At 41.0% G+C, this 13,872-nt stretch overlaps 1 protein-coding gene across 3 annotated transcripts in view; it reads left to right on the top strand.

The window, feature by feature from the left end:
• Positions 1-13,872, top strand: part of CFH (complement factor H) — a 1,056,626-nt gene that overhangs the window by 50,624 nt on the left and 992,130 nt on the right. For all 3 annotated transcript variants that reach the window (XM_073642935.1, XM_073642934.1, XM_073642933.1), the window contains exons 2-3: positions 8,682-8,867; positions 10,694-10,799. In XM_073642935.1, coding sequence (XP_073499036.1) covers positions 8,682-8,867; positions 10,694-10,799 — 292 coding nt within the window. The remainder of the gene's footprint in view (positions 1-8,681; positions 8,868-10,693; positions 10,800-13,872) is intronic.

Genomic DNA, 13,872 nt, shown 5'->3' with positions numbered 1-13,872 from the left:
GCAACAGGCTCTGCTAAAGCTAATTTGCCTAGGTGACAAACCGCACACCGCGGCAGAGTTATTGAAAGAACTAACTGACCCGACAGATCTGTGGCTCTCGCTGCTGAACCTCCAACCAGGCATGGTTGTGTGTGATAATGGCTCTAACCTGGTGGCAGCTGTGAAGCTTGCTAAGCTCACACATGTATCATGCTTGCCCATGTGTTCAACTTGGTAGTCCAATGGTTTTTGAAAACCTACCTAGATTTGCCAGAGCTTCTGGTAAAGTTACATCATGTCAGCGCCTATTTCCAGCTACAGCTGCTGCCTCTTTGGCAGTGCTGCAGCAGCACATGCAAGTGCCAGCTCACCAACTGGTGTGTGATGTGACCACGCACTGGAACTCCACACTCCACATGCTGTCAAGGCTTTGTGAGCAGCAGAGGCCAGTTGTGGAATACCAGCTCTAACATGTCCATCGGTGTTCTGGTCAGCTTCCGCTCATATCAACTGATGAGTGGGCATGGATGTCCAATATTTGTGTGGTTCTCCAAGACTTTGAGGACTCCACAAAGATGGTGAGCAGCAATGACGCCATAAGCAGCACAATGATCCCGCTTCTGTGCTTACTTAAGCAATTGCTGCTGACCATGATGCTTTGCATGCGGACCAGGTGAAGATGAAGGAATACATGAGACAGGGATATATTACACAGCTCAGACTCATCTCATCTGCTCAGCACGGATTGGGCAACAATGAAGTGGTGGAAACTGAGGAGGAGGAGAAAAAGAGCTTGTTGCTAGTGCAACAAAGGCTAGTACCCACACAAGCTTTGTCCTATTTCTCCGATGTGGACGGGCTGAGGAGAAGAATGATGAGGAATAGAGGGAGGAGGAGATGGAGAGTCGTCATCATGATGGAGATAGAGAACGGTTGGCTGTAGGGAGCTTTGCACATATGTACCGTTGCCTTTCCCATGACCCTCGCATTATATTCATTTTGACCTAAAAAGATTACTGCTTTTTCACCCTGCTAGACCTGTGCTACAAGGGGAAATTTGCATCTCTCCTTGCTGAGATGGAGAGGTCTACTAAAATAGTAATATACCAGAAGGTCATTGTGAAAATATGTTGAAAACATTCCCATCAGACATCAATAGCAGCAGGGGGCAAGCTTCTTTGCCCAACCAAGGAGGAGAGGCAAGGGAGGCATACAATAGGTATAGCAGAGTCAGGGGTACACTGTCAAAGGCCTGGGCCAATTTCATGACACCCTCCCTGCATCCAGGCCCTGATGACTGGGTATTTTTGACAAGGAGGGAATCATTTTCAAAGATGTCAAGTAATAACTGACCAACCAAACCAGTGTACTCCCAAATTCCTCTTCAACTTTCACCTATTGGGTCTCAAAGCTGGACACATGGAATGAGCTCTCCCTCTATGCCTTGGAGGTGTTGTGCTGCCCTGCCACTAGCCTCTTTTCTGAGCTGGTTTTTAGTGCCACTGGAGGAGGTCATAATAGATTAGCTCATTCACCTGTCAACAGAGCATACTGACCGGCTCTCTCTGATAAAAATGAACAAAGTCTGGATTAGCTCCGACTTTTCCATACAAACAGATGTCAGCAGCACATAAAGTGCTTTTAATCTTCAATATTTGAATGAGGCTCTCCGGTTGTTGCCTACAATGGTTTTAAGGATGACTGAATGACTCTTCTTTTAATTGTTTCTGGGCTATTCACTTTGTGCAGAGCCTTTATGAGTGTAGGAGCACATCAACTACACTTTCTTAATTTTTTTTTTGAGGCACTCCAATTGTTGCTTTTAGGGGTTGTGACAAAGTCATTGGTAAAGTTCTGGAGGGGAAATATGTTTCCCTGAAGCTATTAGCTTCAGTGAATCAAAAACGTTAAGTTTCCTTCAGTATGTTATTGTATGTTATGTATGTATGTATGTATGTTAAGCACCATTTGTAAAAGGGCGTGTTTTTATGAGAACAACCATAGAGCAGGCAGGAGGTTGCTCTCCATATGTCCACCCCATGGTGTGGTCTGGGGTTTAAATACTCGGCCTGCTGAGGCATTCAGGTTTTAGTAGGTCTGGAGAGAGTAACTCCAGATCTGTTTGTGTGGAACTAGTGTGGCGCCCCTGTGGGTTCAGTCACCACAGAGGTACTGCATCTCAACCAGAGGTGTGGTATCCCACTCTCAGGTAAGGATGGAGTACTACCCCGGACTCACACACTTGCATCCATTACACTCCACTTCAGAGGGAAGGGCGCGATTGCTCCTAAGGGAGAGCACAGTCCCTGGTCCCAGGTCCCTGGCTGGAGGGTGGAACCATGTAGTGGGTGTTGGCGGAGGAAGTAGTTTAAGAGAGCACTTCAGTAGGAGTTTAAGAGAGCAAGGAACCATCTAGAAGCAGCCAGTCCTGCTCAGGAGAGCAGTGGAGGAGGTCCAGGCTAGTAAGAGAGGCCCAGGAAAGAGAAAGAGAGGATGGGAGCAGAGGGAATGCTCCAAAAGGAACAGAGGGGATCCCAGGGGCACCGGAAGTGCGGATGCCACCCGTGCGCCTGAATCTACATGGACGTGGAGGGATCAGGCCGCAGAGGGGACCGGCCCCTAAACTACAAGGCTCAGCTAGAAGCCGGAGGCTGCTGTACTTGCAAGGTGCAGCTGACAACTACCACAATTGCATCGCCGAAAAGGTGGCCACAGAGTGTCAAGGGGACTGCAGGTCGCCCGACAAGATCCGAGGCTACTGGCTTGGGACACTGATTGTGAGGTGCAGGGCAGGAGGGTGAGAGCCAGTGCAGGAAGATGACCGAGGAAGGAACACAGAACGTGGTCCAATTTAAGTACTCCTGAAATACTTGTGAGCTGCTGAACCCCTTCCTTATTGAACACAGGACGATGTGGGCGGTTATAATCCAGAAAGTGTAACCTGAGGAACTTAACAACTATGAGTAAAACCTGAAGACTGCACCCCACTGTGTCCTTGAATAATTGCTGCGCCATCACCAACCCTGCACTACACAGCACCAGCAACATCTACCTCATTACATCACTACATCCTGCCCTGGAGCTAAGCTCTGCCTGTGGAGAGCTGAACCAACTCTGCTGTGTCACCATCAGCTCCAGAGGATCTGCACCGCAGTGGTGGCCCCATATAGCCACATACCACAGGTGGCGTCGCGAACATTAACTATAAAAGCTTTATTCCCTTTAACTATAATCCCCTTTTATTGACCGCCCTGGGTCACGGACCGGGTCACTGCCACCGTGACATCCCCCAGCATTGACCGGCCCGGCTACCGAGTACCCCACAGCCCAAGGGGCGCGTCACTAGCCTGAACCACGTTGAGTTGCTGAACGCTGAGCAGGTGGATCCCTGCTGCCTCAAAGACTGTGCTTTTGTGTTACAATTTTGCTTTGTTTTCCCTGTTTTGTCCAAAGAGACATGTTTTCTTTTATGGACTCAGTGTTGGCTTATTCTGCATTTTAATAAGCAATTCAGAAGTTTTAAAGAGACAGCGTACCTGTGTCTACCACTGTCTGCAGCTGAGTGATCTACCACAGGGCGTATGGATGACCCTCCTTATTTTTTCCTGGCTTTGCACTTTGTTCAGAGGCTTTCTGAATGTGGGAGCACATCAACTACATTTTCCTAATTGTTTTATGAGGCTCTTCAGTTGTTGCTTTCAAGGGTGTATGGCTGGCCCTCAATTTAACTACTTTTTCCTGGCTTTATACTTTGTGCATAGCCTTTATAAATGTAGGAGCACATCAACTACACTTTTTTTTTTTTTTATAAGGCACTCCAGTTGGTGTCTTCATGGGTTTATGAATGACCCTGCTTGTAATTTTTGGCAGGCTTTGCACTATCTGCAGAGCTTTCATGAGTGTAGGAGTACAACAACTACACTTTGTACCCAATATTTGAATGAGGTGCTACAGTTGGTGCCTTCAGGGATTTATGGATGACACTGCTTCTTATTTTTTCAGGTTTTGCACTTAGTGCATAGCCTTTATGAGTCTAGGAGTACCACTGCATGACAATTTGAACATAATGTGTAAGAAGCCCTCCTTTATGTCTAATACAGGGTTGTATCTGAGTCCCTCTTCCTTCATATTTTTTACAGTTCTTGCTTCCTTCATTAATTAGATAAAATAGAATCCCGGTACTCACATGCATTGAAGTTCATTTAATGCATACAAGGAAATCCAAATCACAGACGTTTCATCCCATGCCACAGCTTCATAAATTACAGTTGTGATCAAAAGTTTACATACCCCTGCAGAATTTTTACTTTCTTAGCCTTGTTTCAGAGAATATGAATGATAACAAAAAAAAAATTTCTCCACTCATGGTTATTGGTTGGGCGAAGCCATTTATTGTCAAACTACTGTATTTTCTCTTTTTAAATCTTAATGACAACCAAGAACATCCAAATGACCCTGATCAAAAGTTCACATACCCCAGTTTTTAATACCTTGTATTGCCCCCTCTAACATCAATGACAGCTTGAAGTCTTTTGTGGAAGTTGTGGATGAGGTTCTTTATTTTCCCAGATGGTAAAGCTGCCCATTCTTCTTGGCAAAAAGCCTCCATTTCCTGTAAATTCCTGGGCTGTCTAGCATGAACTGCGCCCTTGAGATCTCCCAAGAGTGGCTCAATGATATTGAGGCCAGGAGACTGAGATGGCCACTCCAGAACCTTCACTTTGTTCTGCTGTAACCATTAACAGGTCGACTTGGCCTTGTGTTTTGCATCATTGTCATGTTGGAATATCCAAGTATGTCCCATGTTTCCGGGCTGATGAGTACAAATTTGCCTCCAGTATTTGCTGATAATGTGCTGCATTCATCTTTCCTTCAACTTTTACCAAGTTTCCGGTGACTTTGTAGCTCACACATCCGCAAAACATCAGCAATCCACCTCCGTGCTTTACAGTAGGAATGGTGTTCCTTTCATTATAGACCTTGCTGACCTCTCTCCAAATGTAACGTTTATGGTTGTGGCCAAAAAGTTCAATTTTGGTCTCATCACTCCAAATTATCTTGTTCCAGAAGTTTTGAGGCTTGTCTCTGTGCTGTTTGGTGTATTGTAGGTGAGATACTTTGTGACATTTGCGGAGTAATGGCTTTCTTCTGGTGACTCGACTATGCAGCCCATTTTTCTTCAAGTGCCTCCTTATTGTGCATCTTTAACCAGCCACACCGCTAGTTTTCAGAGAGTCCTGAATTTCAGCTGGTGTAATTTATGGGTTATTCTTTGCATCCTGAACAACTTTCCTGGCTGTTGTGGCCAAAATTTTTGTTGGTCTACCTGACCGTGGTTTGGTTTTTACAGAGCCCCTGATTTTCCATTTGTTAATCACAGATTGAATGCTGCTGACTGGCATTATCAATTCCTTGGATATCTTTTTGTATCCCTTTCCTGTGTTATACAGTTCAACTACCTTTTCCTGTAGATCCGTTGACAATTCATTCCCCATGACTCACAGTCCACAAACGTCAGTGGCTGGATGAAAGATGCAAGAATCTGTCTGGATCCCAGAAACTCACTCAGCTTTTATGCACACACTGATTACAAGCAAACAGGTCACAGGTGAGGATGTTACCTTTAGTAGCCACTCAAACTCATTTGTGTCAAATTCTGTGCATATTATCAGGCCAAAATCACCAGGGTATGTGAACTTTTGTTCAGGGTAATTTGGATGTTTTTGGTTGTCATTAAAATTTAAAAAGAGAAAACACAGTAGTTTGATAATAAATGGCTTCACCCAACCAATAACCATGAGTGGAGAAAAATGTTTTTTTGCTATCATTCATATTCTCTGAAACAAGGTCAAGAAAGCAAAAATTCTTCCGGGGTATGTAAACTTTTGAGCACAACTGTATACTAAAATTTAAAATTTTTTATAAAAAATTCAATTTGGGTTTACTTAAATTATTATTTTTAAATCCTTTTTAAATGTTGCCTTATACAGTTATATGAAAAAGTTTGGGCACCCCTATTAATCTTAAGCTTAATGTTTTATAAAAATTGGTGTTTTTGCAACAGCTATTTCAGTTTGATATATCTAATAACTGTTGGACACAGTAATGTTTCTGCCTTGAAATGAGGTTTATTGTACTAACAGAAAATGTGCAATCTGCATTCAAACAAAATTTGACAGGTGCATAAGTATGGGCACCCTTATCATTTTCTTGTTTTAAATACTCCTACCTACTTTTTACTGACTTACTAAAGCACTTTTTTCGGTTTTGTAACCTCATTGAGCTTTGAACTTCATAGCCAGGTGTATGCAATCATGAGAAAAGCTACTTAAAGTGGCCACTTCCAAGTTGTTCTCCTGTTTGAATCTCCTTTGAAGAGTGGCATCATGGGCTCCTCAAAACAACTGTCAAATGATCTGAAAACAAAGATTATTCAACATAGTTGTTCAGGGAAAGGATACAAAAAGCTGTCTCAGAGATTTAACCTGTCAGTTTCCACTGTGAGGAACATAGTAAGGAAATGGAAGAACACAGGGACAGTTCTTGTTAAGGCCAGAAGTGGCAGGCCAAGAAAAACATCAGAAAGGCAGAGAAGAAGAATGGTGAGATCAGTCAAGGACAATCCTCAGACCACCTCCAGAGAGCTGCAGGATCAACTTGCTGCAGATGGTGTCACTGTGCATCGGTCAACTATACAATGCACTTTGCACAAGGAGAAGCTGTATGGGAGAGTGATGCGAAAGAAGTCGTTTCTGCAAGCACGCCACAAACAGAGTCGGCTGAGGTATGCAAAAGCACATTTGGAGAAGCCAATTTCTTTTTGGAAGAAGGTCCTGTGGACTGATGAAACCAAGATTGAGTTCTTTGGTCATACAAAAAGGCATTATGCATTGCTGCAAAAAAACACAGCATTCCAAGAAAAACACTTGCTACCCACAGTAAAATTTGGTGGAGGTTCCATTATGCTTTGGGGCTGTGTGGCCAATGCCGGCACCAGGAATCTTGTTAAAGTTGAGGGACGCATGGATTCCACTCAGTATCAGCAGATTCTTGACAATAATGTTCAAGAATCAGTGACAAAGTTGAAGTTACGCAGGGGATGGATCTTTCAGCAATACAATGATCCAAAACATCGCTCCAAATCTACTCAGGCATTCATGCAGAGGAACAATTACAATGTTCTGGAATGGCCATCCCAGTACCCAGACCTGAATATCATTGAACATCTGTGGGATCATTTGAAGAGGGCTGTCCATGCTCGGCGACCATCAAACTTAACTGAACTGGAATTGTTTTGTTAAGAGGAATGGTCAAAATACCTTCATCCAGGATCCAGGAAATCATTAAAAGCTACAGGAAGCGACTAGAGGCTGTTATTTTTGCAAAAGGAGGATCTACTAAATATTAATGTCATACTTATGCACCTGTCAAATTTTGATTGAATGCAGATTGCACATTTTCTGTTAGTACAATAAACCTCATTTCAAGGCAGAAACATTACTGTGTCCAACAGTTATTACATATATCAAACTGAAATAGCTGTTGGAAAAACACCAATTTTTATAAAACATTAAGCTTAAGATTAATAGGGGTGCCCAAACTTTTTCATATAACTGTATACAAAACATTATACGGAAAGAATGTTTCTTAGCATTTTTTTTCCTGAAAACTCCCAATTTCTCATCGATTTTGAATGTTTTATTGTCAGTCCTTAGAGTGGAGTAAAATTGTGACACTATTGTTCTCAGCAGCGATCTCGGAGTCAGAGAAGCTTCCAGAGGTCTTCCCTATGCTGTTCTCCTTCCATTCAGTAATTTTTCCATTCAAAATTTTCACTGCGCCTCAGACCTCCTTGTAGGGTCTGCCAGAAAAATGCTCAGATTTCCCATTGACTCCCGTTTTACTCGCTATTCGAAATGAGTATCCAAGTATTAGAAATTGCTTGGTTTGAGTAATGAGCATCCGAACATTTTAGTGCTCGCTCATCCTTAATTATGTCATATTAAACGTGAATGATAACATTAAAAAGGTAATAGATTATGCAGGAAGGGTAAGAAAGTCCTATTGTATATTTGTTTAGTCTATTAATGAATCACCATTAAGTGGAATTTCCTCAAAAAAAAAATCACAAAAAAAGTATAAAAGGTGCAAAGTGCTTAGAATTGATGGATTTCAAGATAATTCCTCTAAAAGTACTATAAATAATTCATATAGAAGCAGCAATCATCTTAAAATGGTGCAGGAACCCAATAAAATTGCACTACATCCAGTTTCCAAGGCATACAGTATAAGCGGCATATATAATAGTTACCATACATACAATACTGTAAAGTGACAAGCTATAGTAAAATCACAAACACATAGTAGTGACTATTGTATCGATCTGCTCATCTCTAGTTGATTTGGCCTCATTTTTATATCTAAGCATTTATCAGATATTGGGGTGTAAACTGGAACCAAATTTGTACAAATTTAATCACCTCATTCAATTTTGGATTATTCAAAAAAGACACTTAGATGCATCAAATAAAATTGCTGAATATATAGTATATACGGTAATTTATTAGTGCATATTTTCAGTGTGCTGTAAGTTTACTCATGCATTTTCAGTATGTTCTAAATTGTCCACCTATGCATGTAATGTAGCCATATGTTAGTTAGCATTGATGGTCATTTAACTTCATTTTTGTACTTGCATTTAGGTACATGTAAGAGGCCAGAAAGAATGGTGGAGGCAGAATTGGTGGGTGACTGGGAAAATGACAGTTATCCTGGAGGAACACAAGCAGTTTACCAATGCCGACCAGGATTCACTCGTCTTGGAACAATTAAGATGGGTTGTATAGGTGGTGAATGGCAATATTTGGGTAGAAAAGGTGAATGCAAAAGTAAGTATTGCTGTATATGTTATCTATAACAATTTACAGCCTATACAAATGTATAGGGGAATTATATCACCTCTTTCTCAAGATTATCTTTACCAAAAGTACATTTTCAGTGAAAGATTATTTGGTTCATTGTATAGTATTAAAAAAATTCAAACATCTTTTTTATCTTTTAGTGCAACACTTAATATGGAAAAAAAACTTTGACCTCGATTCACCACTGCCCTTAAACCTGTTTTTTTTTGTCTAGTTCTGTGTGTTTTACGACTTTTTTTGTTTGCACACAATTCAGTATTATATTTGCTCCTTTTTAAACTCCATTAAATGTGTTTGCTTTGTGGCAGTGCCTACAAAGTCCAGATGTTTTCACTTGATTCATTAATTGTGACTTTTTAAAAAGTTGCTAAATTTGGCAGAACTTTACTCCAGTCCTCTCCCTGTTGTAATTTTGAGTATGCCAGTATTTTGGCACAATTTTTATGACTTTTGAGGCCAACATTGCAAAAAATCACCATAACAGTTTAAGACAAGAAGAAAGCCTATTTTTTACTTTTTGTCAAACTCATGAATCACATTCGTCATTTTGATGAATTTGGTACCAAAAACAGCAACTAATACAACAAGACAAAAAAGAAAAGTGACTTAAAAAAATAATATAAATGTCAAATTGGGGTCATAATATTCTGAAAATTATATCAAACTTGAAAATATGTAACAACTCCCTGCACATTTTTTCAAAGCACAAACTCATTTTACATAATATATAGCAAAATATTAGAAAGTAACAGACACACATGAAAATTCTAATTCAAGGATCCAATCTTAAGAATAGCAGTATATCACCCATTAGAAGCTTCATTTAAAAAAAGGGTAAACATTTTTAAAGATACAAAGTTGCAAATGTTGTTAAATTGTCATAAATAGAAAAATGCAGAACTGGCTTCTTTTATTTTCCTCTTTGGACAATTTCTAATTTTAATAGAGACCGTGACAATAAATTGATTATAGTGTGTTCCTGTGCTGGGACCCCCAGCAATCAGCTGTGAACTGTAGCGAAATATGGCTGTAAGTGTTCAGGTCAGGCTTTCATTACAATGGCCAGTTTGTCAGAGGAAGCATACCAACAATCTTCTCTCGCCTTCTTACAAACCTCAAAGGCAGTGGGTGAAATTTGCTCCAAACAGATTTTTCTGGGAGCTTTTATGGGCATTTCACAAATATTTAGGGTACTAGGAGTTATGCATTTAAGTACAGATCCAGCTCATACAGTTATTGTTGTGCATTAAATGGAAGCCGTGACACTAATGTGAATAGAGCCTTATTCTTTATTACAAGAGTATAAGCATAATATACAATACATGAGAATTCAATATAATGTACTATAAATGTGTATTCAACTGAAGAGGCAAAACAGTATATTATAATAATAATTAATACAGATTCTAGACAATAAAATCAGAGTAAGAGTCTGAGATCCTAGAGCTACTTATTATTGCTATAGATCTAAGTGCAACTGCTAAAAGAAAGTAAAGCATGTTTTGCCTCTGTAAACTAATGGTCTATCATGTGGTCCCTTTTGGGCATTTAAGTGTATATAAAGAATTTTTAACGACAATTTTGGAGCAGAGTCTGTGTGAATATACTCATATATGTAGATGGATTCCTGCAGTTTGGTATAAAGCTGGATTTCCCTATTTGATATAAATGGGAACTGTATAGCAACTTTGAACACTTATTAAAATGTAACAACCAAGAAATTATCTTAAGATTAAACTTTTTGATTACAATAGTGAATACTGTGCATTAACATTATTTTATTTGATATCCAGAAAAATCATGTGGGCATCCAGGTGATATACCATTTGGATCATTTGAGTTGAGAAATGAGGAGACATTTGTTTTTGGAGCGGTTGTTGAATACGGTTGTGATGAAGGGTAAGTGGAATCCATGTTAACCACTTACCATTTGCTTTAAAGGACGTCTTTCAGTAAGTTTGACCCCTCTAAACCATTTATGTGAGCACGTAACCCAGCAAAACATGATCTATTTGGTGAAAAAAAATTGTCAAAAACAGTAAAAACCTGGCACTCCCACCCAGATGTGTATACCACTGCTGCAACAAGCAGCAAGACATCTGCCAAACCTATGCCAATAGGTATGCAGGAACTAATAAAAAGAAATTGCAATGTGCGCTGTGGTCCCACCGCTATAACTCTGTATAATACTATAAAACTGACTATACAAGTCAATAAATTTCCTACTTGCTAACTGATGATCCAGAGTTCCAGTTGTCTGAAATGTGAAGTAATGTATTTGTACTGAAGATTTTCTCAACATGCTGACTGGCTTTTCTGCTGCAGATTAGTGGTGTCAATTTAAATGAATGCAAGTGAGTGAATTGCGAGTAAGGCTAAAAGGACATGCTAATAACATCAAAAAAGGTTTTATGTACACTCCCCTCTCCAAACATTACAAGGAGGTTCATAATAGTAGAATGGAGGATACGTCCTTTTGTGGAATAGAATCAGTAAAACACCACTGGAGAGGTGGAAATTACCTACATGAAATGTCTAGGGTTGAGAGCCACTGGATACTTTGATTAAGTCTTAAACCAACTGGAATTAATAGTGAAATAGAATTATTTGCTTTTATGCAGTAGATCTAAAATGGTATGATGGGGTTAACAATCAGCCTGAGGAAACTTCTCTCTACATATACTTACCAGACATAGAAGAAGTTCAATCCCTGAGGAATAAGGACAATACCTTCGTGTAGGACCATCAGCTTCCTTTTGCTCTATGGACCTTTCAGTAGTTTGGTGACGTCACGAATCATGGAGCAGTTTGCTCAGAAACTTTCAGCTTATTGTGGTGCTGCTGGCTGGACCGTCGCTCAAACACTTGGAGATACAGGATCAACTTTTACAAGCTATACTGAGTCTTCCAAGCCACACTGAAAGACTTTCCATAGGGAGCATTTGGATATGTAGTACTCCCTTCACCTCTTCCATTCCAGATCATTTGAATTGACACATCTAATCTGCAACAGGAACTCCAGTGAGTGTGTTGAGACATTCCAAATTAGCAACAAGTGGCCATTAAAACCTAACCTTTAGTAGGCTATTAGGTCATTTAAAAATGTAAAAAGCTCTCAAGAATCTAAACCAAACAATGGGACATAGAAACACAAATTAATGTTTAGGCAACTCAGCTGCAAAAGCAAATGGCCATAAAGCAAAAAATCGAGTGCTGTAGTATAACCATATAACAACTATCATGCCTATCATCAACAACAAATAAATCAAAGGTTAAACACAATGTGTCTAGACAAACAGATAAACTGGTACATCACACAGAGAAACAAAAAAACATTTGATAGGATAAGAACAATCTCACCAGACTTGTATACAAGATGTCCATATGTGTTCCTCAAGGAATCCTTTCACAGGGATATTCTGGAAGGATGGGGAAGATACCCTCACAACAGCCACATTCCAATCATCCAGGAACTGAATTTTCTCCTGACGTGTTTTCTCAATGTAGATTCATCAGGGGACTATAAGTATAGCGACCTGGTCCTTGACAGCTCAACATATAAAAGAAGTAGTTCTTCATATATTGTCCGCCTATATTATCCCCCTTATATATATTCTAATGAAGTGCACACCCTAATAAAAGATAAAATGGTACTGGAAACTATCACTTCCGGATTCCAGTGTGTGGTGAAAAAGATGTGTGGAGCGCATGACATCACTTCCGGGTGCCCTAAAGTAGGTGGAATGCATAATTGGAATGAAGACTGGAAGTGACATTACCGCCACACACCGGGTGCTTGGAGAACTCAGTCCTGGACTGAAAAATAGAGTTAGTGAGCAGGGAATCAGTATTCTAAGGAAAGAAAAGTCTCTAAAACATAGAGGAGGCCAGCGGACAAATAGCACCCAAGAATGCATTAACTAATCATTAGTTAACCTTTTCGGATAATTGGACTTTACCCTATTCACACTCCAACACAGGACAAATGGACCAAACTGGTTGTAATATCCCTGGCGGTGTGCTTGCATGGCTTACCACCTCCCACCATGCAAGACCGCAATCTTACCTATCAGGCCAGGCTGCACACTTTGCTCCAGTACCTGCTGTTTGCATGTCTCTTGTCTGCTGGCTTAGGGTGGCGGCGCTGTTTCTTCCTGATTCTTTAAGCTACAGTGTGCACAGTCCTAATGTGTCCCCAGCCTATTGCTGTGAGTCACTGGATACTTAAACCCACTCCACCCAGTAGGAGGTGCCTGAGCAACACTTTCATTCAGTTTGTTCTGTGCAGCTGAGTGGCCAGGTTCTGTCCTGTATCTTGTCTGTTTCTGTCACCCTGAGGGCTGTATACCCAGGCCTGTTGCCTGTATCTGTGACTTCTAGTCTGTTTCCGCCACCCTGGGGGCTGAGTTCCCAGGCTCGCTCCTGTATCTTGCTCCTGTTTCAGTTCCTGTCTGAACAGTGTCCTAGCCCGATACCTGTTTGTCTCTATGTCCGAACCTTCCCTTTTCCTGCAGTGTCTGAACCTGCACCTAACTCCAACTCATTGTCTCTGTACTTCTGTTTGTGAGTTTTGTGTCCACTCGCTACTTCATTGTATGTACCTTATGTGTATCTGGTTCTGCTTGTCAACTTTCCCTGCCTCCGGATCTACCTCCTTTGTTCTAACTATCTTCCTGTATTTTCCAGTCTGTTCCATGTGAACAGAGCCCTGTCCTGTCTGCCTGCACCTTCTGCTCTGCTTGTTCACTGCACCTGTGGTTCTGCTCTGCTTGTTCACCGCACCTGCGGTTCTGCTCTGCTTGTTCACCGCACCTGTGGTTCCGCTCTGCTCTGCTTGTTCACCGCACCTGCGGTTACGCTCTGCTCTGCTTGTTCACCGCACCTGCGGTTCCACTCTGCTCTGTTTGTTCACCGCACCTGCGGTTCCACTCTGCTCTGCTTGTTCACCGCACTCTGCTTGTTCATCGCATTT

The sequence above is a fragment of the Phyllobates terribilis genome, unplaced genomic scaffold (genome assembly GCF_046119375.1).
Source record: "Phyllobates terribilis strain yellow unplaced genomic scaffold, ASM4611937v1 Scaffold_8__6_contigs__length_399053987, whole genome shotgun sequence".
Classification (NCBI taxonomy): Eukaryota; Metazoa; Chordata; class Amphibia; order Anura; family Dendrobatidae; genus Phyllobates; species Phyllobates terribilis.
The sequence above is the reverse complement of the archived record's forward strand: the minus strand, read 5'-3'. Positions and strand labels throughout refer to the sequence as shown.